Here is a 24064-nt window from a genome sequence, read left to right as displayed (position 1 = left end):
TTAAAATTAACGTAGATATATGACCGAACCTAACCAACCCTAACTAACCTAACCTAACCTATCTCTATAGATTAGGGTCGGTTAGGTAGCCGAAAAAGTTAGGTTAGGTTAGGTTTGGTAGGTTAGGTAGTCGAAAAACAATTATTTCATGAAAACTTGGCTTATTAGGCAAATCGGGCCTTGCATAGTAGGCTGAGAAGTGCGTTCTGGCTACTAGGTACGACATATATATATATATATATATATATATATATATATATATATATATATATATATATATATATATATATATATATATATATATATATAATGCACAACTTGCCTAAACACGCAAGAGAGATTATACAACCTTAGAACGCTTTCCCACCAGGAGATTCGAACCCTAGCCAGCACAGAAGTTTTACAGCAACTTTCCCACCAGGAGATTCGAACCCTAGCCAGTACAGAAGCCTTACAGCAACTGGCATAACTGGTACGCCTTTAACCCACTGCACCACAGCTCAGACCCTTAAAAGAGATGGTAATTTCGGAGTATTTCACCCCCCCAAAGATCACCACCTCCCAAGGGCAACTAGAGCATAGTGAGGGGCTACTCACGTTCTTTCATCAAATTCCTGTTAATATGGGAGAACTCTGTGTCTATGCTTAATGCACAACTTGCCTAAACATGCAAGAGACATTATACAACCTTAGAACACTTTTCCACCAGGAGATTCGAACCCTAGCCAGCACAGAATCCTTACAGCAACTGGCATAACTGGTACGCCTTTAACCCACTGCACCACAGCTCAGACCCTTAAAAGAGATGGTAATTTCGGAATATTTCACCCCCCCAAAGATCACCACCTCCCAAGGGCAACTAGAGCATAGTGAGGGGCTACTCACGTTCTTTCATCAAATTCCTGTTAATATTGGAGAACTCTGTGTCTATGCTTAATGCTCAACTTGCCTAAACACGCAAGAGAGATTATACAACCTTAGAACACTTTCCCACCAGGAGATTCGAACTCTAGCCAGCACAGAAGCCTTAGAGCAACTGGCATAACTGGTATGCATTTAACCCACTGCACCACAGCTCAGACCCTTAAAAGAGATGGTAATTTTGGAGTATTTCAGCCCCCAAAGATCACCACCTCCCAAGGGCAACTAGAGCATAGTGAGGGGCTATTCACATTCTTTCATCAAATTCCTGTTAATATGGAAGAACTCTGTGTCTATGCTTAATGCAAAACTTGCCTAAACACGCAAAAGAGATTATACAACCTTAGAACACTTTCCCACCAGGAGATTCGAACCCTAGCCAGCACAGAAGCCTTACAGCAACTGGCATAACTGGTACGCCTTTAACCCACTGCACCACAGCTCAGACCCTTAAAAGAGATGGTAATTTTGGAGTATTTCACCCCCCCCCCCCCAAGATCATCACCTCCCAAGGGCAACTAGAGCATAGTGAGGGGCTACTCACTTTCTTTCATCAAATTCCTGTTAATATGGGAGAACTCTGTGTCTTTGCTTAATGCACAACTTGCCTATACACGCAAGAGAGATTATTCAGCCTTAGAACACTTTCCCACCAGAAGATTCGAACCCTAACCAGCATAGAAGCCTTACAGCAACTTGCATAACTGGTACACCTTTAACCCACTGCACCACAGCTCAGACCCTTAAAAGATATGGTAATTTCGGAGTATTTCACCCCCCCCATCCCAAAGATCATCACCTCCCAAGGGAAACTAGAGCAAAGTGAGAGGCTACTCACGTTCTTTCATCAAATTCCTGTTAATATGGGAGAACTCTGTGTCTATGCTTAATGCACAACTTGCCTAAACACGCAAGAGAGATTATATAACCTTAGAACACTTTCCCACCACGAGATTCGAACCCTAGCCAGCACAGAAGCCTTACAGCAACTGGCAAAACAGGTACGCCTTTAACCCACTGCACCACAGCTCAGACCCTTAAAAGAGATGGTAATTTCGGAGTATTTGACCCCCCCCCCCAAAAAAAAAAGATCACCACCTCCCAAGGGCAACTAGAGCATAGTGAGGGGCTACTCTCTATGCTTGTATAATCTCTCTTCTTGCTTATTTAGGCAAGTTGTGCATTAAGGATAGACACAGAGTTCTCCCATATTAACAGGAATTTGATGAAAGAACGTGAGTAGCCCCTCACTATGCTCTAGTTGCCCTTGGGAGGTGGTGATCTTTGGGGGGGGGTGAAATACTCCAAAATTACCATCTCTTTGAAGGGTCTGAGCTGTGGTGCAGTTGGTTAAAGGCGTACCAGTTATGCCAGTTGCTGTAAGGCTTCTGTGCTGGCTAGGGTTCGAATCTCCTGGTGGGAAAGTGTTCTAAGGTTGTTTATATATATATATATATATATATATATATATATATATATATATATATATATATATATATATATATATATATATATATATATATATATATATATGTCGTACCTAGTAGCCAGAACTCACTTCTCAGCCTACTATGGAAGGCCCGATTTGCCTAATAAGCCAAGTTTTCCTGAATTAATAGATTTTCTCTATTTTTTTTCTTATGAAATGATAAAGCTACCCATTTCATTATGTATGAGGTCATTTTTTTTTTATTTGAGTTAAAATTAACGTACATATATGACCGAACCTAACCAACCCTACCTAACCTAACCTAACCTATCTTTATAGGTTAGGTTAGGTTAGGTAGCCGAAAACGTTAGGTTAGGTTAGGTTAGGTACGTTAGGTAGTCGAAAAAACATTAATTCATGAAAACTTGGCTTATTAGGCAAATCAGACCTTGCATAGTAGGCTGAGAAGTGCGTTCTGGCTACTAGGTACGACATATATATATATATATATATATATATATATATATATATATATATATATATATATATACTAGCTGTGCCTGTCCATGATTTTCTGTGACTCAGCAACACATATGCATTGCTGAACCACAGCAGCCTTCCCCTCTCTCTCTGTCCACCCCCACCATTCCCCCCTCACCCATCCCCTCGTCCTCCCAACCATTCCTCACTCCCCCGTCCCCTCATCATCCCTATCTTTCTGCACTCCCACGTTCCCTCGTCCTCCCCATCATGTTCTCCCTCCAACATCCTTTTGTCCTCCCTACCATCCCACATGCCCCATCCCCTCTTCCTCTTAACAATTTCCCACTCCACTGTCCCTTTGTCTTCCCAGCCATCGTCCACTCCCCCGTCCCATCATCCTCCCTACCATTCCCCCCCTTCCCAGTCCCCTCATCCTCCCCACCAACCCCCACTCCCCTGTCCCCTTGTCTTCCCCACCATTCTCAGGTCCCCCTGTCCCATCGTCCCCATCATCCCCAATTCCCCGTCCCCTTATCCTGCCCACTATTACCCCCTCCTCTGTCCCCTAGTGCTTCCCACAATTCCCCACTACTCGTCTGATGTATTCCCAAATGATATGATCTTCCCATCAGAAAATTGGCAACATCAAATGATCCGATATTCCCATCAATGTATTATAAGAAAAACTGTTAAAAAAAAGAAATGAAAATCAATGAAAAAAATAAACAATACTCATAAAATGAATGGTATGGTAAACAACAAAGCTCAATCCCAATGCATATCACACATAATAATTAAATCAAAATGAAAATAAATCAAAATCTATGAAAATTCAATTAATCAATGCAATCAGAAACACTGAAATGGAATCGAAACATATTTATTATAGCATGTGTGTAGCTATTACATGCAACAGATGGCGTTGTTTTTCCAAAAAAAAAAACATGCTATTGTACCTGTCACAGGTGTGGCATCTATATAATAGTTATTTAAAATCACACGTATATTCCAATGGAACATTGTGTCAGAATTTCAAAGCAATCGGTAAGGACGTTTCGAAGATTTCCCCTCACATGAGAAATACGTGAAAAACACAGATTTAAAAATAAAACATGTTTTTTCTTGACACAGACATGATATCTATATATTATGTATATAAAAATCCGCTTGGATGCGAATGGAACGTTGTGTGAGAATTTCAAAGCAATCGGTGAAGAACTTTCGGAGATTAGCGATTTTGAACAAACGAACATTTACATTTTTATTTATATACTATTCACAATTCAAAAATTATCAAAGAGCAAAGCATCCGTGTCCGGCATGTTAACATCAATCATATATATATATATGGATCTATTTCTGCTGTAATAAATTTATTCATTACGACCACTCAAACTTCATTTAGCAAAATATTACTGTTAAGCTTGCAAGAGTACCAAGCTTTGATGTGATATAAAAATGCACTGAGAGTAGGAATTTTCCTATATTTAATTATATTCACTAACATCGACAATCTTACACAATTACAGAACGTCATTTCAGTAACGTGATTTCCCAGTTGCAATTCTTTTACCATGTCGATTAAGGCACGTCTAGGATCCTCTCGGACGTAGGTTCGAACCCTCGTCACGGCCCTTGTGGATTTGTTCATCGACAACCTTCTTCCCAACGGTCCCCTCCAAAAATCTCTGCCAACACCTGGTCTAAGGACCCAGTTAAGTCCCCCCTCCCCCCACCCCCCAGCACCTTCCTTCCTACACCTGGTCTGTGTCCAGCAACGCCCCCCCCCCCACAGCACCTTTCTTCCTACACCTGATCTATGGGCCCATTAACTCTTCCCTACAGGGCATTCCGACCTATGGGTCCGTTAACTGAGTACATAAGCTTTCCATCAACATCATAAATTGTTTGCCACCCACCTGGATCAATTTAGTCATAACTCCTCGACGACCATAGTTTGGATGGACACAGCCACGTGACAAATTCAGGACGCGGTTTACCCCTGGATCTTGGAATATGTCCACCAAGCTCCCTTTCAGCTTAGAAAAACGAGCATACTTGATCTGAAAACACTTGAAGATTAGAAACCCGCATAATATATCGCATGTGCTTTGATACTTTTGTTGAGCTTAATGTGCTAAAAAGGTTCAAAATATTTTCACATTTTTTTAAATTTTAGTAAAAATTATATTACTATATTTTTATATGAAATTTATTGCCTCTTTTTTTCTAACAGAAACAATGATTCACGTATTTAATTACAGGTCTAATGTGTTAGGATCCTAAGAATTATGGAACACCACAGAAGGCCTATTGCCCCATTCTTGGTGGGCCCCACTAAATTCATCCCTTCTTACTCCATGTTCCTATCTAATAAATTTATACGTTTAATTCATTGTTTGTCCTGGTTTAATAATTATAGTAGACAGTTCATTCCACTTATCCACAACTCTGTTAACCTAACCAATAAGTCCCTAGTTACAGAACGCTATCATATTATGTGGTAAATCGTTGAAACATAATACCATGTGTTAAACTTTTGCAGACACTTAAACGAGGCTGACTGTAGCTGCAGTGGGGTTATGGCTTTGGACTGGCAATTACAAATTGCCGGAAAGGAACGAACCAATCAGCGTCACAGACTGAACGTCAGGGAGGCAAAGTTACCAGTGGTTAATCCTGGAAGAGTCAGTCTCAGCTCGCTATCTATTGAGGAATACACTTCAATAAGAGCGCCACCTCGTCATCGGTGCAGCCTCACCATACTTGGAAGAGTCGTGCGTCTACACACATGGAAAATTAACGGCCCCTATATGACGTCGTATTAAATATCGAAAAATGTGCGACAGTGTTGTGTTATAATATATAACACAACACTGTCGCACATTTTTCGATAATTTTTATCGCATTTATATTTGTACTTCAGTTGCTAAAGTCTTATAATCTTTTCCAACACCACGTTTGCCTAATTTTGTGCAATATTGTCTTGGCCTCAGTTCGCCACTAACAATAAATTCAAAGTCTGTCTAACAACTTGATATACTCATGACTGTATTATTGATGTATTTCTCCTGACTAAATAATTTAAATTTATCACCAGTGAATTGCATTTGTCATGTTTCAGCTAAGCAGTGAAGTTATGTAAGTCAATTTGCAGTTTCGAGAGTTCTCTTTTGTATTCACCACACACTCTTTCTTTGTGCCGTTCACAAAATTTGCTAATATTACTATACACTCCAGTATCTCGGTCGTTGATATAAATTTTAAAAAGTAGTGATTTTAGAACAGACCATTGCAGCACACCACCAGTGAAATCCATTCTCCCCGACTTCCCTTAATTTATGGAAATGGTTTCCACTAATACTAACACTTTGGCTTTCATTTTTAGTGAAGAGAGGCATTCTCCGTTCTGTGGTGCCACTGCCACTAAGGGGCATCTCAGTCACACACCCAACCTTATCCCCTGTGATGAATGACATAAGACCAGCCACCACCAGTGCTCCAGTCTCTTCTTAATTGGCACTGTCTGAGGCTCCCTGCTGACAGTCTAGCCACCACAAGTACTATTCCTCAGGCAAGATCGCGAATCTGGCCAGCACATCTACTGCTGCCAGATAATATTCTATCAGATCAGGTAAAGAGGTAAGGATAATACCTGCAAGGGGGCACGGGATAATACCTGTAAGGGGACATGGAATAATACCTGTAAGGGGGCACTGAATAATACCTGTAAGGAGGCAAGAAATTATGTATAAAGGCACGAACGTCTAAGACGTACACGGGAGTACAAGCAATCGAAACCCATCCTTTACTTCCTTAATTGTTGTATAATTGCGTTACCTTAATTCATAAATACATAACTGTTTATTATAAACACCTCAAACACGAGAGTAAACACTTGGGACCGGCACAGTATTTTGAATTTGTGGCACATAAAGAAACGATTAGTGAGAGTGACTACATTACATTTATTATTGGACACAGGGAATGAGACGAGACAACAAGGGACCAATTTCACTCGCCAAATTAACTACAATACTCCAGTCACACTGAGATAGCTAAAGGAAATGACCACACACAGTGAGGTGGGCACCTGACCGGGTGGACACCTGACGGGGTGGACACCTGACGGGGTGGGGACCTGACGGAGTGGACACCTGACGGGGTGGGCACCTGACGGAGTGGACACCTGACGGGGTGGACACCTGACGGGGTGGGCACCTGACGGGGTGGGCACCTGACGGGGTGGACAGCTGATGGAGTAGACACCTGACGGGGAGGGCACCTGACGGGGTGGACACCTGACGGGGTGGACACCAGATGGGATGGGCACCTGACGTGATGGACACCTGACGGCATGGTCACCAGACGGGGTGGACACCTGACGGGATGGACACCAGACGGGATGGACACCTGACAGGGTGGACACCAGACGGGGTGGACACCTGACGGGATGGACACCAGACGGGATGGACACCTGACAGGGTGGACACCAGACGGGGTGGACACCAAACGGGGTGAACACCAGACGGAATGGACACCTGACGGGGTGGACACCAAATGAGGTGGACACCTGACGGGGTGAACAACAGACGGAGTGGACACCTGACGAGGTGGACACCTTGTAATGGTATACGCACACCATAGCCCCTTCCCCCTTTCCCTTTCCCCTTCCCCCTTTCTCTTCTCCTTCCTCTTCCCCTTCCCTTCCCTCGCTTGCTTTCCCTCCCTTTGGGTCATCCCTGTCTTTTGTCATGGTCTAACCCTCGGGGTCATAAACAGCTTGAAGCCACTTGCTCCCCTCTCTCTCCCGTCCTCCTGTCCAGTGACGAATTGAAAAGGTACCCCAGGGCTAATAAACTTGTGATATCAAGTTACACGTGGGTGCCCAGCCAGGAAAGTCGTTGGTGTCTTCCCAGTTTTTGGAGTTTTCTGTCAAGAGGAATTGACCCTTATGGTCAAGCCTGATCCGGATTGGTTAAAGACATGTAGGCCTGGGGAGGCGGGGCCTCACAGGGTAGTGCCTACCCATGCCATTGGCCCGGTTTCTAGAGCACCTAGTCATGTTTAAATCCATTGGCCATAGGCTTGTGATAGGCGGAGTTAATTTGGGCCTAGGAACTAGGGGGTGGAGCCTGTCCCACTGGTAAGCGTTTTTAATAAAGAAATGTTGGTGTGTCTTGGGACCTCGACTGAGGTACAGGTCAAAGGACCTGCGGGCAGCCAATCAACATTTTTTGGCAAGCTGCAGTATTGAAGGTAGACGTGCACTTTGAATTGTGTAACATTGGTCGTACATTACATTGCCTCATAGGATAGTTTTATTTCGAGTAGGCTATATTTCAATTTTGATTTAAATATACTGGTTCAAATAATAAAATAATTTTAATTGTTTTTATTTTGTGTTTAGTTAACCGTTCCCTTTGATTAATGACTGTGTTATTCATTCTTGTGATTTCCAATTGCTGTGTTAGAAATTCCCCTGTGTTCTCCATCTTATGAATAGTGAAATCGTTCTAGGATCTTCGGTTCAGTTCAGTAAGATTACAGTATTAATCCATGAAGATTCATTGACTTACCCTTTGAGTTCCCTGATTATTGAGTCCCTTCCTTCCTGGGGACCAATAATTTTAGACACATTCATTTATGTTTGGAAGGTGGTGGCAGTGTTTAATGTTTTTATTTTATAATTAGTAACAAATTAATAACCCCTATCCTTGTTATGTCCTCCTCATTTAATATTCAGTTTATATTCGTGGCCGTCCAGTGAGGGATCATACTGGACTGTAACAGTGTTAAGTTGGGGTATTGAGTGAAGAGAGAGACGATCACAGTGTACAGAGAATGATTACAATTGAAAGGTATGGCGGTTATTACAATGGGTCTTAGGTTATTACAATGGTAGCAGCAGTGTTTTCAATAATTTCTTGACGATTATTGAAGCCTCACACGTCTGTCCGTTCGGTTATGCTGTGTGGTGAGAGTGCAGCCGGGGCCCACGAGATAGAGTCGACGGTAATCCTATGTAGTGCGATTTGCATAGAGTAGGCGATTCTAGCGTCGTGAGGGGCTGGTAGTTTAATTATATGCAGTTAGTGTATGCGTTAAGCAGCCACTTTAGAGTGGAGGCCGCCTTGGGTAGTTGGACAGGGTTCTATTTTCTCGACCCTCTGCAACTACGGACAAGGGTGCTGCGTGGTGGTTTTCGCAGCAACAATTCTAGGTTTCGAATTGTTGGGGCGGGGAAGTATTAGGACGCTAATTATTATCCCCGAGGGCGTGGTAGGCGACCCAATCGCTAATTTTTTACGGTACAGCCATGAAGGTACCAAGGTTTCACCGAGGGATAGCCTAGTAGATTCTCTAGCAACGGAATTACGGTGGTGTCGGACAGTTAGATCCGTCGGTTGTTCCTCTATCTAGTCTAACCGTTGACCGCGAAGGACGGGATTAATTGGTACTGTCGGGCTTGGAAAAGCGACAGGGCGGGCCGGGACGGGACGGTTATAGGTTAAATCGAGATTTCCTTAAGTACTAAATTAAGTTCCCTGTATATTACGTTCCTTTTCATGTTAAGCATCCCTTCGTTAGTTAAGTGTTTCCCCCTTGTTTACGTATTCTCGTATATAAGTGTTATTATTTTTCTAAGTATTTGTTTTATATTTTTAAGTCTGGAATTTTTTTTTTTTCGTGTGTGCAGTATTAATTCTTTGAGAGAATTACTAAAAGGTGAGTGGTTTTACTGTTTTCAAGTGAAGTGAAGTGCAGTGCATTAAAGTGAAATCAGTGAATGAATTGAAATCAGTGAAATCGTGGAAATTTTTGTGATGACATTTTTCAAAGTCGCTTGGAAAATCTCAGTATTGGGAATATATCCTAGGTGTGTGCCTGGCCATACGATCATCGGGTTGTCAGTGTTAATTCAAGTGTGCGATTAAAGTGATCCGAGTTAGAACTTTCAGAGACCAAAAGTCGATTTTTGGTCATTTAAGCGAATTAGCTTTGGGACTCTGAATTTTCTAGCGGTTTTACTCAGCGCCCAGTGTGGCAGCGCTCAGTAATTGTTTGCGCTCAACCAAGTGTCAAAGGGTCTCGCGAGTAGTATATTCAGTTCAAGTGATAAGCAAACTACGCGCCAGTATTTCATTTATAATAATGGGAAAATAATTACTAATTTCTAATTAAGATTCAGCGCGACTCTGTAGCTGTGAGCGTCGTAAAATGCTATGTAAACATCGAGTTCATTCAGTAACGTAAATAAGTAATTTACCATAAATTTTGGTTTAATTAATAAATACTTATAATTATATCGGAGCGCCGTTGTCAGCGGAGGGCGTTAAGAAAAAATAATTGTTGAAGATATAAACATCGCGCCAGTGTTAAATTAACGATAACGTCATTCATTCCTAGCGCGCCTAAGATTTTCAAGAAAAATTTGAGAAATTCAGTTAACGTAAAGTGCTGTATTAATTGTGCGCTGGTAAACAAGACTGATTATTTTCGATAAAAAAAACAGTTGAAACTAAATTATTTACAGTAAATTCAGTGTAGTTCCTTTCGTGTAAATATTAATTGTATAATTTCAGTATATTTTGTTCAAGAATTCGGTAATTATCAATTTTTCTAAGATTTATATTGGATTTGCATTTAGAGACAAGAAAGTCGTACTATAATTTTTATATTTGCGTTACCTGTCATCTTCGAGTGTCAAATAAATATAGTGGAAATTAATTACATATTTTCAAGTTTATTCTAGTATTTCGATCATTTAAAATTAACGTAACCTCCTATTTTTTATTGTATTTGTGCGCATGTATTTTTATTCAACATCGTATACAGTGTTTTGTTTCACAAGTAATGATTAGTAGTCGATGCCGGTTGCGTATTTCCATCTGTCCGCATATAAATTTGACGAATGAGAGAAGAGGATAACAGGACTAAAGAATTCAATCATTGGTGTAGCGTAGTCAGCGAGACTCTGACGCCGACAGCTGTCATCGTCTATCAATAAGCTTAGGTGATTTATGGTTTTCACTGGGGCTGTGGAACGCGGTGAACGACGTGAATGAAGGGTAGCTCCGGTCTAGATGTTCAAGAGGTTAAACGTAATAGGTTAGGGTATACCTTCGGAGATTATTGAGCGAGTGATTAGTTGTTGAGATCGGGGTAGTGTTAAAATTTCACAGCAATTGCTTGTCGGGATCAGAACTTTGCCTGTTTTCCCCAGGTAGGGTTAGGTTGCGAAGTTTAGCGAGAATATGTCGTGTGATAAGTACATGAAGCTCAGGAGTAAAGGTAGGGTAGACGACGAGGCTATCGGGGGAGCACCATCGACAGACCCTCACCTGGTGGGGGCAGTACAGACGTTAGCCCTTGAGGAAGGACCCCAAGCGTACCCCACTGGAGGCCAAGCGAACCCCACGGGGGGAGTAACGGATCCGGGTGCTCAAGGGGCGGCAGCCCTGGACGAAAGTAGGATTTCATTGGGGGGCTCTTGCTCAGCCGACATCACGATGATTGGTGAAGCGATAAGAAGTGATGGTGTTGGGACCCCCACTATTAGAACATCCACCCCAGTTATACAAGGAGTTCCCGGGGATGATGCCATTGCGGGTTCTCAAGGCCTGACGATCCCTGGGCATATGAACGTACACACACCACCCCCACAACCTCAACAACTACCGCAGGTACAACCCGACGCACAACAGCAAGCCCTACAGATGCTACTACAGTTACTGCAGGGGCAAAACGGATCACAACAACAAATACAACAGATCGCACAACAACAGCAGGTACAACAGGTTGCACAACAACAACAGGTAAAACAGGTTGCACAACAACATCAGGTACAACAGGTTGCACAACAACAACAACACCAGGTTGCACAACAACAACAACACCAGGTTGCACAACAACAACAACACCAGGTTGCACAACAACATCAGGTTGCACAACAACAACAACACCAGGTTGCACAACAACATCAGGTACAACAAGCGTCACAACAACAGGTACAGCAGGTTGCACAACAACAACAGGTTGCACAACAACAACAGGTTGCACAACAACAACAGGTTGCACAACAACAACAGGTTGCACAACAACAACAACAGGTTGCACAACAACAACAACAGGTTGCACAACAACAACATCAGGTACAACAGGTTGCACAATAACAACCACAGGTACTATAGATGCTGCTACAGTTACTACAAGGACAGAACGGTTCACAACACTCACACAATCAACAACAGGGTCAACAACCACCCTATCAGAGTAATACATCCAATAGTTACTCACCTGGGGTAGCCCCTTGGTCACTGGGGAATCCCTCCGCATCCCAATCCCAATCCTACACCCAACCCCTCATAGTACCTTCCCCCCCTGGTCAGGTACCCCCTTACACTCCCAGTACTCCGTCCTATTGACCGGGACTTGTGGCGTCACTCCCGAAGTTGTCCTTGCCAAGGTTAAATTGTGCTGAGCTCCCATCGAATAAAGTGGAACGCAACCGTTGTGTGGGAAATTGGTTGTAAGAGATGGATTAGTTGTGTTAGCCGCGGCTCCTGATGATGAAACTAAAATTAATCTGGCCACCGGGGCATGTGTAGGTCGCGACGGGCCCCTGAGGAAATCTGAGGAATTCAGGCATTTGGTGACGTGGCCACAATTCGTGCAGGCCATCAAGGACCGATTTAAGGCAAAGATTACTAAAGAGGCGGCTCGTCGCTACTTAACGTCACTTCAGAGGGATAAAGGCACTCAATTAAATGATTTTGGTGCCTTCCTTCGGACCAGGATAGGCGATCTTACTCAGGAGTTGGGTTACGATGCGCAGCAGGAGGAACGGTTTGCACAACAGTTATTTTGTAAGGCCTTGCCGGCCCATATCGGTCCATACCTCGCTACGAACACGGCTTCCTTGAGTTTTAGGGAACTCGTAGAGTACGCCGAAGATCATATAGATGAGGACTTGGATGCGGAGGAGGCGCGGTCGTCGCCATATGTTAATGCAGTGAGCAGGAAGGTAGAGAACGGGCAAGGGGACAATAGGTCAGGGCCCTCCCTGACGAAAGCCGGGGGGGGGGGCGGTGGACGCACGCAACAACCCCCACATAATGACTTGTGGGACCCGCGTACTTGTTTTAATTGTGGGAAAAGGGGCCACGTAAAAGAGAAATGCCAGAAGGTGAGAACAGAAACATGAGCGAATTCTGCCTCGGGTGGTGGCAGACCTACGTTTGAGATGACGGTTGAAGGTGTGAGATTGACAGTTTTTGTGGACACCGGAAGTCAAGCAACGCTCATTAAAAAGTCAGCCTTCAGCACACTTAAAGAGACACGCCTTAAGCGTTGTGGGAAGCATTTAACAGCAGTGAATGGTCAACATATTAATATCTTGGGCCAGGCCACTCTTAATTTTGAAGTGGGTAAGGGAGAAGCTTACCCACACAATTGCACGATTGTCGAGAATCTTGTATTCCCTGGTCAGATTTTGTTGGGAATGGATTTTCTGGGACGAGTTAACTTTTCTTTGTCTGCTCAAGAGGGAGCAAGGAAGTGCAGATTGAAGTTGGGCCAGGTAGTTTATCCCATTAAAATGGTAGATCATCCTCCAATAATTGCTTCCATTAGTAAGAAACAGAAGTACAACTGTCACTACCCTAAGTTGTTGTTTAAGTCTCTTCCAGACACAGATAAGAAATCGTGTGGGTTACATGCCTTGGTGAAACAACGTTGCCCACCACATTCAGTTAAGTTCATTAAAGTATCAGTGGGACGTCACATTGCACCAGGTACCACCCTTCAGGTGGCTGGGAGATGTGACAGGTTGTTGATCCCTCATCATTTGATCACAGTGCTTGATAAAGGCGCCCTTATCCCAGTCGTCAATCTCTCGCACTAAACCTATCGTTTCAGGGCAGGTGATAGGGTGTCTCAGGCTACAATTGTAGAAAATACAGGAATTGTTCAGTATCAAAGCCAGGAGATGCCAGCCACCACAGCACAATGTAGTGCGCTTAATCTTACAGAAAGTAGTACACAGGGTAAACACAAGACCGAGACAGGAAAAAGTAGTTATACTCAGGAAGTTGATAAGTTAATCTCGGCTGTGGATTTTCAACATGTGCAACAGTCAGATAGGAAACTTTTAAGAGGGATTTTACGTAAATTCCCTAGACTGTTTGCAACAGAAGACGATCAGATCGGACTTCTGGATAGAATCGAACATGTTATTCTTACAGATGATCATCCTCCTATTTACATCCGTCAATGGAGGCTTCCGGAACGGGCGAAGGAAGTAATTAGGGACGAGTGTCAGAAGATGCTGAGACAGGATGTGATAGAGCCTAGTACATCACCATGGTTGTCGCCAGTGGTGCTGGTACGTAAACCGGATGGTAGTTATAGGTTTTGTGTTGACTACCGAAAGATCAACGAAATTACTAAAGGTGATGTGTATCCTTTGCCACGGATACAAGAAATAATAGATCAGTTTGGGGCAGCAAAATACTTTTCCACTCTGGATGCGAAATCTGCGTATTGGGCCATCCCAGTCGCTGAGAAGGATAGAGAGAAGACCGCCTTCTCTGATGGTGGTTCATACTTATCAATTCAAGCGGATGCCTTTCGGGGTTAAAGACAGCGCCTTCATCATTTGAGAGGGCTATCAATTATATATTAAACCCAGTATTGAGAAGGCACTCATTAGCGTACCTGGATGATGTGGTCATCTACTCCAGGACATTTGATGAGCACTTACGAGATTTGACTGAGACGTTGACACTGTTAGATAAGGCGGGTTTCAAACTCAATGTGGGGAAGTGCACTCTGGCATCTCAGAAATTCAAGTTTCTGGGATTCCAGGTGTGAACAGATGGTATCCGACTTGACCCCGACTCCTGTCGTGCCATTGCTGACATGCCAACACCTAAGACAGCAAAGGATGTTCGAAGGTTTCTGGGGGCAGCCGGATATTTCCGTCGCCACATTGAGGGTTTTGCAAGTACAACAGCACCGTTAACTGAGCTTACTAAGAAAAATGTTAAATTTGTTTGGAAACTTGAGCATGATAACGCTTATGCAAAATTAAAAAGTCAACTCATTACAACCCCAGTATTGGCAGTTCCTGATTTTGATAAGGAGTGGGAAATACACACTGACGCCAGTGGCATAGCTATTGGTGGGTGCTTAATGCAACGTGATAATGACAATCTTCCTCACCCAGTTGCATATTTCAGCAGGAAGGTTAAGGGTCCGGAGGTCCGCTATTCTGCAACGAATAGGGAAGCTTTGGCTGTGGTAGAAAGTGTCAGGTACATTGAACCGTATCTTTTCCAACGACACTTTGTCATTTATACAGATCACAGGGCTTTAACTCATATTTTTAAGAAAATAACTAAGTGCCCTCGCATGTCACGTTGGTCTCATGAACTAGCTGCTCACTCATTCCAAATACTTTACAAGCCTGGTCCATCACATGTACCAGACACTTTGAGTAGAAACATTGCTACTGTTAACGTAAATCTTAATATTGAAAATATTTCCAGTGAGAAAATGCGAGAATTCCAGATGAACGAACCAAGGTGGAAGGAAATTATTGAACATTTGGAGGGAGGAAAATATCCGTCGAAGAAACGTAATTTAGCAATTCATGATTTTGAAATGAAGGATGGGGTCTTATTTTATGTAAAGGGACAGAAGGATCGTGCAGTTTTTCAGCTGGTTATCCCAGAGGTGTTGAAGAAGTCGGCGTTGAGACTCGCACATGCGTCTAAGATTGCAGGTCATCCGGGGATTTTTAAAACTCACATGAAAGCCAAGTCACTCTTTTTCTTCCCCGGTATGTTAACAGAAGTCATTAACTTCGTTAAGTCCTGTGGTCATTGTCAAAGGAGGAAAGGTACCCTTAAGGTACAAGCTCCATTGCAAGAATTCCCAGAAATTTTGGAACCTTTAGATCGGGTGGGGGCTGATCTGATTGATCTGCATCACAGTCATTCAGGAAACCGTTACGTATTGGTATTGGTAGACCACCTGTCCAGGTACACCACACTGATTGCATTGCCTCAGAAAGATTCACGAACTGTTGCAAAGGCGTTCTTAGATAGGTTCGTCACTGTATTCGGTCCCCCTAAAGTGTTAGTTTCTGACTGAGGTCAGGAATTTAATGGGAATATTTTTAGAGACGTATGCAAAATTGTAGAAACCACTTCAGCATTCACTACGGCTTATCACCCTCAGGCTAACGGTATGACAGAACGGACGAACCGGTCAGTTAAAGATATGCTTTCAATTCTTGCAGAGCATGATGTGAATGCCTGGGACGAACAACTCCCCTATGTCCAGCTGGCTCTGAACACTGCCATCCATCAGTCCATTAACACCCAACCCCTTTTGCTGTTCACAGATCATTCATGTAATTTCCCATCAGGTCTGCTTAACAGACATAATATCGTATATGGGGAAGATTACCCATCAGAAGTTTTAAATAAGATGAGAAATGCATGGAGAATTGCAGCTAGGGCTTCGAAGACAGCACGAGACCGCTATGCTCAGCATTATGACAAAAAGGTACGACCTCTTGAGTTGAAAGTCTGGAGTCTTGTGTTGAGAGTTAATGAGGCGGTTCCTGCCAATCAAAGTAGGAAACTTGCACCTAGATGGCGGGGCCCTTACCGAGTAATGGAAAGAAAAGATTCGGGTAATTTTGTTATTAAAGGCATTTTTGAAGACCAAGTTGAGAGAACGATTCACATTAATAAGTTAAAACCTTATCACGCGAGGGAGGAACTAGAGCTGCCTTCAGCAAGTCTAATTCCTGACCTGTCTAATGATCCAAGTGCTGAGTCAGATGATGAGGATGATCTCCTGTCAGACCTCATCAGTAGTCAAGCTCAATCTTGTCACCCTATGGTAACAAGGTCGCGAGCTGTACAGTAAATTGTTAATGATCTCCCCTAGTCAGGTTTAGTAATTTCATAATAATTATCCTGCAGAGGCAATGGTGTGTATTTACTGATGTACATGACTCAGGTAGCATACTTGCCTTGCTCTGGGGTTTCCAACTACCTATACCTCAGAGTAATATCCATGCTTCCGCCATTTGTTGTTGACTGTCTTTCTCAGGTCTGATGGTACACCAGTTCCAGCCTCCCAGTCACACGTGAACCAAGGATCGAGATCAGCAGGTCTGGGGATGACCCACCTGGCTGATAAGATCGGGGTCTGAGGCACGTTACATAAAGTCCTCCCCCTTGTACCCGGTAACTCGTCAATTGGTTATCCGGAAGGGGTGACTGGCGTACAGTCACCCGGCCGACACCTCACGTCACTAACGAGGTTGTCCCACTCCAGCCATGCTGTCTTCACGGAGCAGAGTCAGTCACCATCACAGCCGTGGACTAGCTGTCTCAAGGTCATCAACCAAGCCCACCAGCCGCGTAGTCAAGACTGCGGGAAAACCGGAAGTGGAAGACGAGTGGTCTACGAAGAAGAACGGCAATTGCAACGACTTGTCAGCTCTCAAAACCTGCGCTTGCGTCGTCTGTGGGAAACATGTAGCAACACGGTGGTCCCGGGTACGAACAGCACTACCCCTACAGAGTGCTGCTGAATCGCCAGAAGAGGTACTATCTTGTACCTCGGCCCAAGCTCAGCTGCACGAGGGGTTGCACGGAAGGTGTACCGGCCCAGTAGTACCGGGATAACAAGTAAACGCCTGTAGATGACGTCGCCCAGGAGCTGAGGCAGGGCCCACTTGTCCTGTCACCATGCCACCCTCTTCAACGCCACTCGAACCTCACTGCCAACGCGAGACATCGTGACACGTCGAAGCTGTGCCCTACTGTGGCAGCCATGGTTAACAACAATCCATCATGACTGTTTGGGGAGCGATAAGAAGAGGTGAACCCGGGTTCCTGTTAGCGGGGTCCACCTGAGCTGACAGCCGCCAGCTGTCACTCAAGTCAGGTGCGGGTAGTACGAGACCCCCTGTACTGTCCGCAGTTGGCCGAGGCCAGAAATGGAACTTTTAGACGACCAGGATCTTCAAGCAGCATGAGGTAGTCGCCGGAATCTACAGCATGGAGATGTCACCAGGAACGAACGAGAGAATTTCTTTATAGAAAAGTTTCATATAAACATAAATGCTATTAATATAGTAAACTGTGTTAACTCGGAACAGTTAGTTCAACTTTTAATTTTCCTTCTGATAGTAAGCACCTATACACCTTCGGAAAGTTCTCTGGAACAGTAGTAAATGTTGAAAACTAAAACTAGTGAAATAGAGAAATAAATCTAGAAAGTGAACATTTAGAAAATTGTTACTAGAAAATGACCCTGTCTCTAGATAAGTTGTATGAGTGAACTGGTTTGAGAACCATCTAGTAGGGTCTCTAGAAACGTTGATCAGTGGGGAACTTTATCTAGATTTTTCTAGATCCTAGATACTGATAGTTATACATATATTTTTTGTGGTTTACTGAACAATAAGGGTGTGGTACACAGACTGAAAAATGGGTTCACCCGCTGTTGTAGTGGACTGGAGTATGAACTCTGGGATATTAGGAGTTTGAGGAACTTATATCCAGTATGTTGTTGTTGGTTAAGAGACATGTCTGTGGACATTGAATTTTTTTTATAAAAAATATTTTTGTGTATTCTCTTTAGATTTTAAGATCGGGATGCGCTGTGGTGGACAGTGCCACAGGTGTGGAGTGGAACACTAGGTCCCTGAGAGGTAGTGTTCCTCTATTTTGACATAATTTTTTAATTTAGACATTTAATAAAACATTGATTTTTTTAATGTTTCTGTGTGATGTACTGTGATGTGTTTGATCTTTATTCCAGGTGAATACTGGGATAGCTGAAGGCTATCGGTTGATTTTAGCTAGTAAATAGTTGTTAGGTTTAGATTTTCACAGTTATTTGTTACTATATCAAGACAGGTATAGGATGTTTAGTCTTCCAGGTAGTTGGAAGGGTACGGGGCTGCATCCAAGTGGACAGCCAGGAGTATAGGGACGGTCTCTGTCCTTATGTTTTATGTATTATTACTGTGGTTGTTATGTATGTATACATGCTGGGACACACCTTTTAGGGGTGTCATTATTTTTGTTTGAAGGATTGTATGGAATTAGTTAGGTTTAGATAATTATTTCTGTTGTTTTGAGGCATTGGGTCATTTATTGTTGAGTTAAATGTTGTTTTTGGCGTTAATGATTATGATAAGGCAGGGTTCTGGATAAGAATTTTGTGCCTTAAACGTCTTTACACACAAATTTCTTAATTTCCGAAGAGGGGGAGTTGTAATGGTATATGCACACTATAGACCCGTCCCCCTTTCCCTTTCCCCTTCCCCCTATCTCTTCTCCTTCCTCTTCCCCTTCCCTTCCTTCGCTTGCCTTCCCTCCCTTTGGGTCATCCCTGTCTTTTGTCATGGTCTAACCCTCGGGGTCATAAACAGCTTGAAGCCACTTGCTCCCCTCTCTCTCCCGTCCTCCTGTCCAGTGACGAATTGAAAAAGAGTACCCCAGGGCTAATAAACTTGTGATATCAAGTTACACGTGGGTGCCCAGCCAGGAAAGTCGTTGGTGTCTTCCCAGTTTTTGGAGTTTTCTGTCAAGAGGAATTGACCCTCATGGTCAAGCCTGATCCGGATTGGTTAAAGACATGTAGGCCTGGGGAGGCGGGGCCTCACAGGGTAGTGCCTACCCATGCCATTGGCCCGGTTTCTAGAGCACCTAGTCATGTTTAAATCCATTGGCCATAGGCTTGTGATAGGAGGAGTTAATTTGGGCCTAGGAACTAGGGGGTGGAGCCTGTCCCACTGGTAAGCGTTTTAATATAGAAGTGTTAGTGTGTCTTGGGACCTTGACTGAGGTACAGATCAAAAGACCTGCGGGCAGCCAATCAACATCCTTTGGCAAGCTGCAGTATTGAAGGTAGATGTGCACTTTGAATTGTGTAACATTGGTAGTACATTACATTGCCTCATAGGATAGTTTTATTTAGAGTGGGCTATATTTCAATTTTGATTTAAATATACTGGTTCAAATAATAAAATAATTTTAATTGTTTTTATTTTGTGTTTAGTTAACCGTTCCCTTTGATTAATGACTGTGTTATTCATTCTTGTGATTTCCAATTGCTGTGTTAGAAATTCCCCTGTGTTCTCCATCTTATGAATAGTGAAATCGTTCTAGGATCTTCGGTTCAGTTCAGTAAGATTACAGTATTAATCCATGAAGATTCATTGACTTACACTTTGAGTTCCCTGATTATTGAGTCCCTTCCTTCCTGGGGACCAATAATTTTAGACACATTCATATATGTTTGGAAGGTGGTGGAAGTGTTTAATGTTTTTATTTTATAATTAGTAACAAATTAATAACCCCTATCCTTGTTATGTCCTCCTCATTTAATATTCAGTTTATATTCGTGGCCGTCCAGTGAGGGATCATACTGGACTGTAACAGTGTTAAGTTGGGGTATTGAGTGAAGAGAGAGACGATCACAGTGTACAGAGAATGATTACAATTGAAAGGTATAGGGGTTATTACAATGGGTCTTAGGTTATTACAACATGACGGGGTGGACACCAGAATGGGTGGACACCTGAAGGGGTGGACACCTGACGGGGTGGACACCAGACGGAGTGGACACCAGACGGAGTGGACACCTGACGGGGTGGACACCTGACGGAGTGGACACCTGACGGGATGGACACCTGACTGTAACGGGGGGGTGGGGGAAATAGCTCTATCTTGTCCATTATTCCACCCCCCCAGTTAACTAACGAGGCCGGGGGAAACAGCTCTCTCTAGTCCGTTATCCCGTCCTCAGTTAGCTAACTATTCTAGAGCACCCTCCAGAGTTCCTAAGGCAACCTCTCTCGTTCAACACCTTGTAACCTAGGTATTTGACTACCTAGGTGCTAAGACTACAAGGCGCCGTCACTTGATCAGTTACCCGAAACTCTAGAGAGAACTCTAGGATACAGAATCATTGCCACAAACGTATACGAGAAAACGAAAGGAAAGAAATGAATAGTGAAGTAATTAGTGAGGGTTTGGGGTGAGAGGCAGAGAGGTGGGAGGGGCGAGGAGGGTCATTAGTTGAAAGTGAGAGTTTAGAGAGGGGTGGAGGGAGAGGTTTAGATAGGTAGAAGTAGAAGAGTAGAAAGTAGATGAAGAGTAGATAGTAGAAGACCAAATGCTGCCACCATCCATTCATGATCATTACATACAAGACAAGGAATGGAACTTGTCTGTATCACAAATATTCACAAACGATGTTATCAAGAGGTCATTATTAGTATGTCCCATCTTTATCATGTATCAACTCCAAACATGTACTCATTAATATCATGAATCAATAATCCCAGAGGCTTTCTCACCTCAACTGAACTCTAGGGGACACAAAGGCAATTTAAATAATGAATTCAATTATATTTCACATACTAAGTATCATAATATAAGCTATGTTCAAGAACTATATATGTAAAGTGAGTCATCCTCCAAGAACCTGAGAACACTACAACTGACTGCCCCTGATCATCACACAACACTTGTAAAACACGACCAAGTCACCTTAATGTTCAACTCACCAAGTGCCTGCCTATAGTTGGATTGAGAGGGGGGGGGGGAGTCTGCAGCTGTCAGGCAGCGTCACCCCCGTCCGATCGACAGCCTGTCTCGGCTGTTGTCGTCCTGCTCTGCTGCCTGGTCTTCTGTCTTGTTAATGCTCTGCTCTCGAATCGATAGCTCTCCGAGTATATATTGGAAAACCTAGTAGCTAACTCCGCCCACAAGTAGATAGCCTCCGGCTCTCTACCAAGCCACTCCTTAAACGTCGTCATGTTTGAAGGCTACCAGGCTCCAATTATAAGATTAGCAGAAGCAAGGTGAAATTCGCATGATCTGACCTCAGGTCACTTGGGGTCATTAACTCTTAGAGGTGTGAGATCTCAGGTCGACCAACTGGCGCCTTCCCAAATCCTTGTTTGTGACTCATGTACTCTATGTATGTATTAAATAAAACTAAGCCAAACACTTTTACAGTGTTACATCTCCCCTTCTCACCGAAATAAAGTTTTTGCAACACTGCTAAAGCAAGCTAGCTGTGTGCAACAACTTTATTAACGAAAAAAATACATCCTAGCTAAACAAATATACATCATCCTACTCTAAAAATGAAATATGTAGACAGACGTCCATTGTCTCTGGCTGGGCGACGTCACTGCTTGGTCTTGTAGATTATCCTGTACCACATTTTTTCAACACAACTGCCTCCGTCGCTTCTCCGTCGTTAACGCACAACAACCCTTAGCCAACCAGGAAGCCGTTACTACTTGAACTGCGCACAGGACCGTGGAATTCGGTTGTCCCAGCTGATCTGTAATTGGCCCTACGTCAGTCACCATGAGAGACGTATATTGGGGTTCTTCACAGCTATGGGGACTACAAGTTTCGAGACCTCGTATAGTTGGCACAGTAGAAATCCCATCCTACTCTTCTCCTCCCTGTTGCTCTAGCACGCCTCCTTCAGAGAGCCACTTCTGACAGCCACATCAAGTCCGCACGACACAGGAAGAATCACTCAACAGAGCAACATGCTTGTTGGAGGGGCGGCCAGTTAAGGCAAACGATCCTGTCTTGCAATTACGCTCCATGCAATGATGCTGACACCAGCAAGGGACACTAGGCATCGTGTCTCACTCAGCTTGGTCTTATCTTCTTCTTTCTTCTCTCTTCTTTCTTCTCTCTTCCTCCTCCCATGGGTCTTTGACAAGCGACCTGGGGTCCATTGGCGTCCGTCCGTCCTGGGGTCCATCCTGGGTAGACCGATGTTGGTGGGACAGACTGGAGTCGTTGTTCCTCTTCCATCTTTACTGGGTCGTCTGGGGTCGTCTGCAGAACGACCTGGGGTCCACTGGGGGTCCGTCCGTCTTGGGGTCCACTGGGGTCCGTCCGTGTGGGGTCCACTGGGTAGACCAATGTTGACCGACCGAGAGGGCTGCATCTTGGGGTCCCCGGGGTGGTGGTGGTGGTGGTGGAACCATGACCTCCAGGCAGGGGCTGGTCGTGGTGGTGGTGAGGAACGCCCCTGAGTGTGGTACACAGCAGCCGTCTCCTTCTTCTGTATGTGCATCTCTCCTCTCTTCTGGCTCCCACCTGTGAATGAACAGAAAGGCGACAATACCGTGCTCCCAAAATGTTGTGTGACCCTGTAGTTTGTATAGGGTTTACACAGTCAAATCATAACGCTCTCCTCCTGGCAATGACTACACTCAAATTTTAATAATCCAATTAACCCTGAATGAAATTGACTTGGTGGAACATAAAACAGTAACAGAGTAAAGTTAGAGAAGGGAGAATAAGGTCGTCACTACTTTTAACTTGTCACCTAAACCAATCTCCACAATAAATATCAATACTAATAGACAAAACACTAGCCTAACTTAACTATACCGTTCCTAAGCTCACGTACTTAAATCGCCATTACTCCCACCCTTAACCTACAGCCACCTACGTGACCCAGAGTGTTTCCCTAGCTTCTCCGCCGGTCAACAACTCAAAACTTTTGCCACCCCTGTGACCAGACTATCTAACGTCAAGCGTCCTCAACGTGAAGTCTACTGACATACTAAGCCTCCCGCTAGCATGCTGTACAATACCAGTACACCTCGGGTTCTTGCGTTCAAATGGAGTAAAACAGTCGATCGCAATAATCTGAGCAGAACCACCACTTAATACTACTTAATACCACTTAATACACCTGCCACTCCCCAACTGACCTGGCAACCAGCGGAGGCTGGGTGTCCCCCTGGGACATGCGAGGTCACCTGTCACACTCAGCTGACATCCACTACCCACCAACCGCTAAGTTCCCAAATCACCAAATCTTATCACTAACATAAATCACTACACACGCAAGTTCTGGTGAACATTCCCTGAACTTCACAAAACTCACAAAATCACTAAACCACAACACCAGAGAATCACTATCTCCTAACCTGAAAACTCGCTAAATCGCGAATATTAAACACCTGTCAAGATCTCCCTGATAGCGCCTGAGTGGCAAAAGGACACGTGGGACTGAACAATGTTAAATGAACATCATCTACCTACAACATTGTTCAACGCCGCTGCCAACATTGTAACGGGGGGGGGGGAAATAGCTCTATCTTGTCCATTATTCCACCCCCCAGTTAACTAACGAGGCCGG

The 24064-nt window shown here is 43.8% G+C and overlaps 1 protein-coding gene across 1 annotated transcript in view; it reads right to left on the bottom strand.

Annotated features, from left to right (window-relative positions):
• The window catches only part of LOC138365089 (uncharacterized), a 206773-nt gene that overhangs the window by 32533 nt on the left and 150176 nt on the right, over nucleotides 1-24064 (bottom strand). Inside the window, exon 3 of the mRNA XM_069325199.1 lies at nucleotides 4753-4896. Coding sequence (XP_069181300.1) covers nucleotides 4753-4896 — 144 coding nt within the window. The remainder of the gene's footprint in view (nucleotides 1-4752; nucleotides 4897-24064) is intronic.

Source organism: Procambarus clarkii, chromosome 15 (assembly GCF_040958095.1).
Source record: "Procambarus clarkii isolate CNS0578487 chromosome 15, FALCON_Pclarkii_2.0, whole genome shotgun sequence".
NCBI classification, from domain to species: Eukaryota; Metazoa; Arthropoda; class Malacostraca; order Decapoda; family Cambaridae; genus Procambarus; species Procambarus clarkii.
The sequence above is the reverse complement of the archived record's forward strand: the minus strand, read 5'-3'. Positions and strand labels throughout refer to the sequence as shown.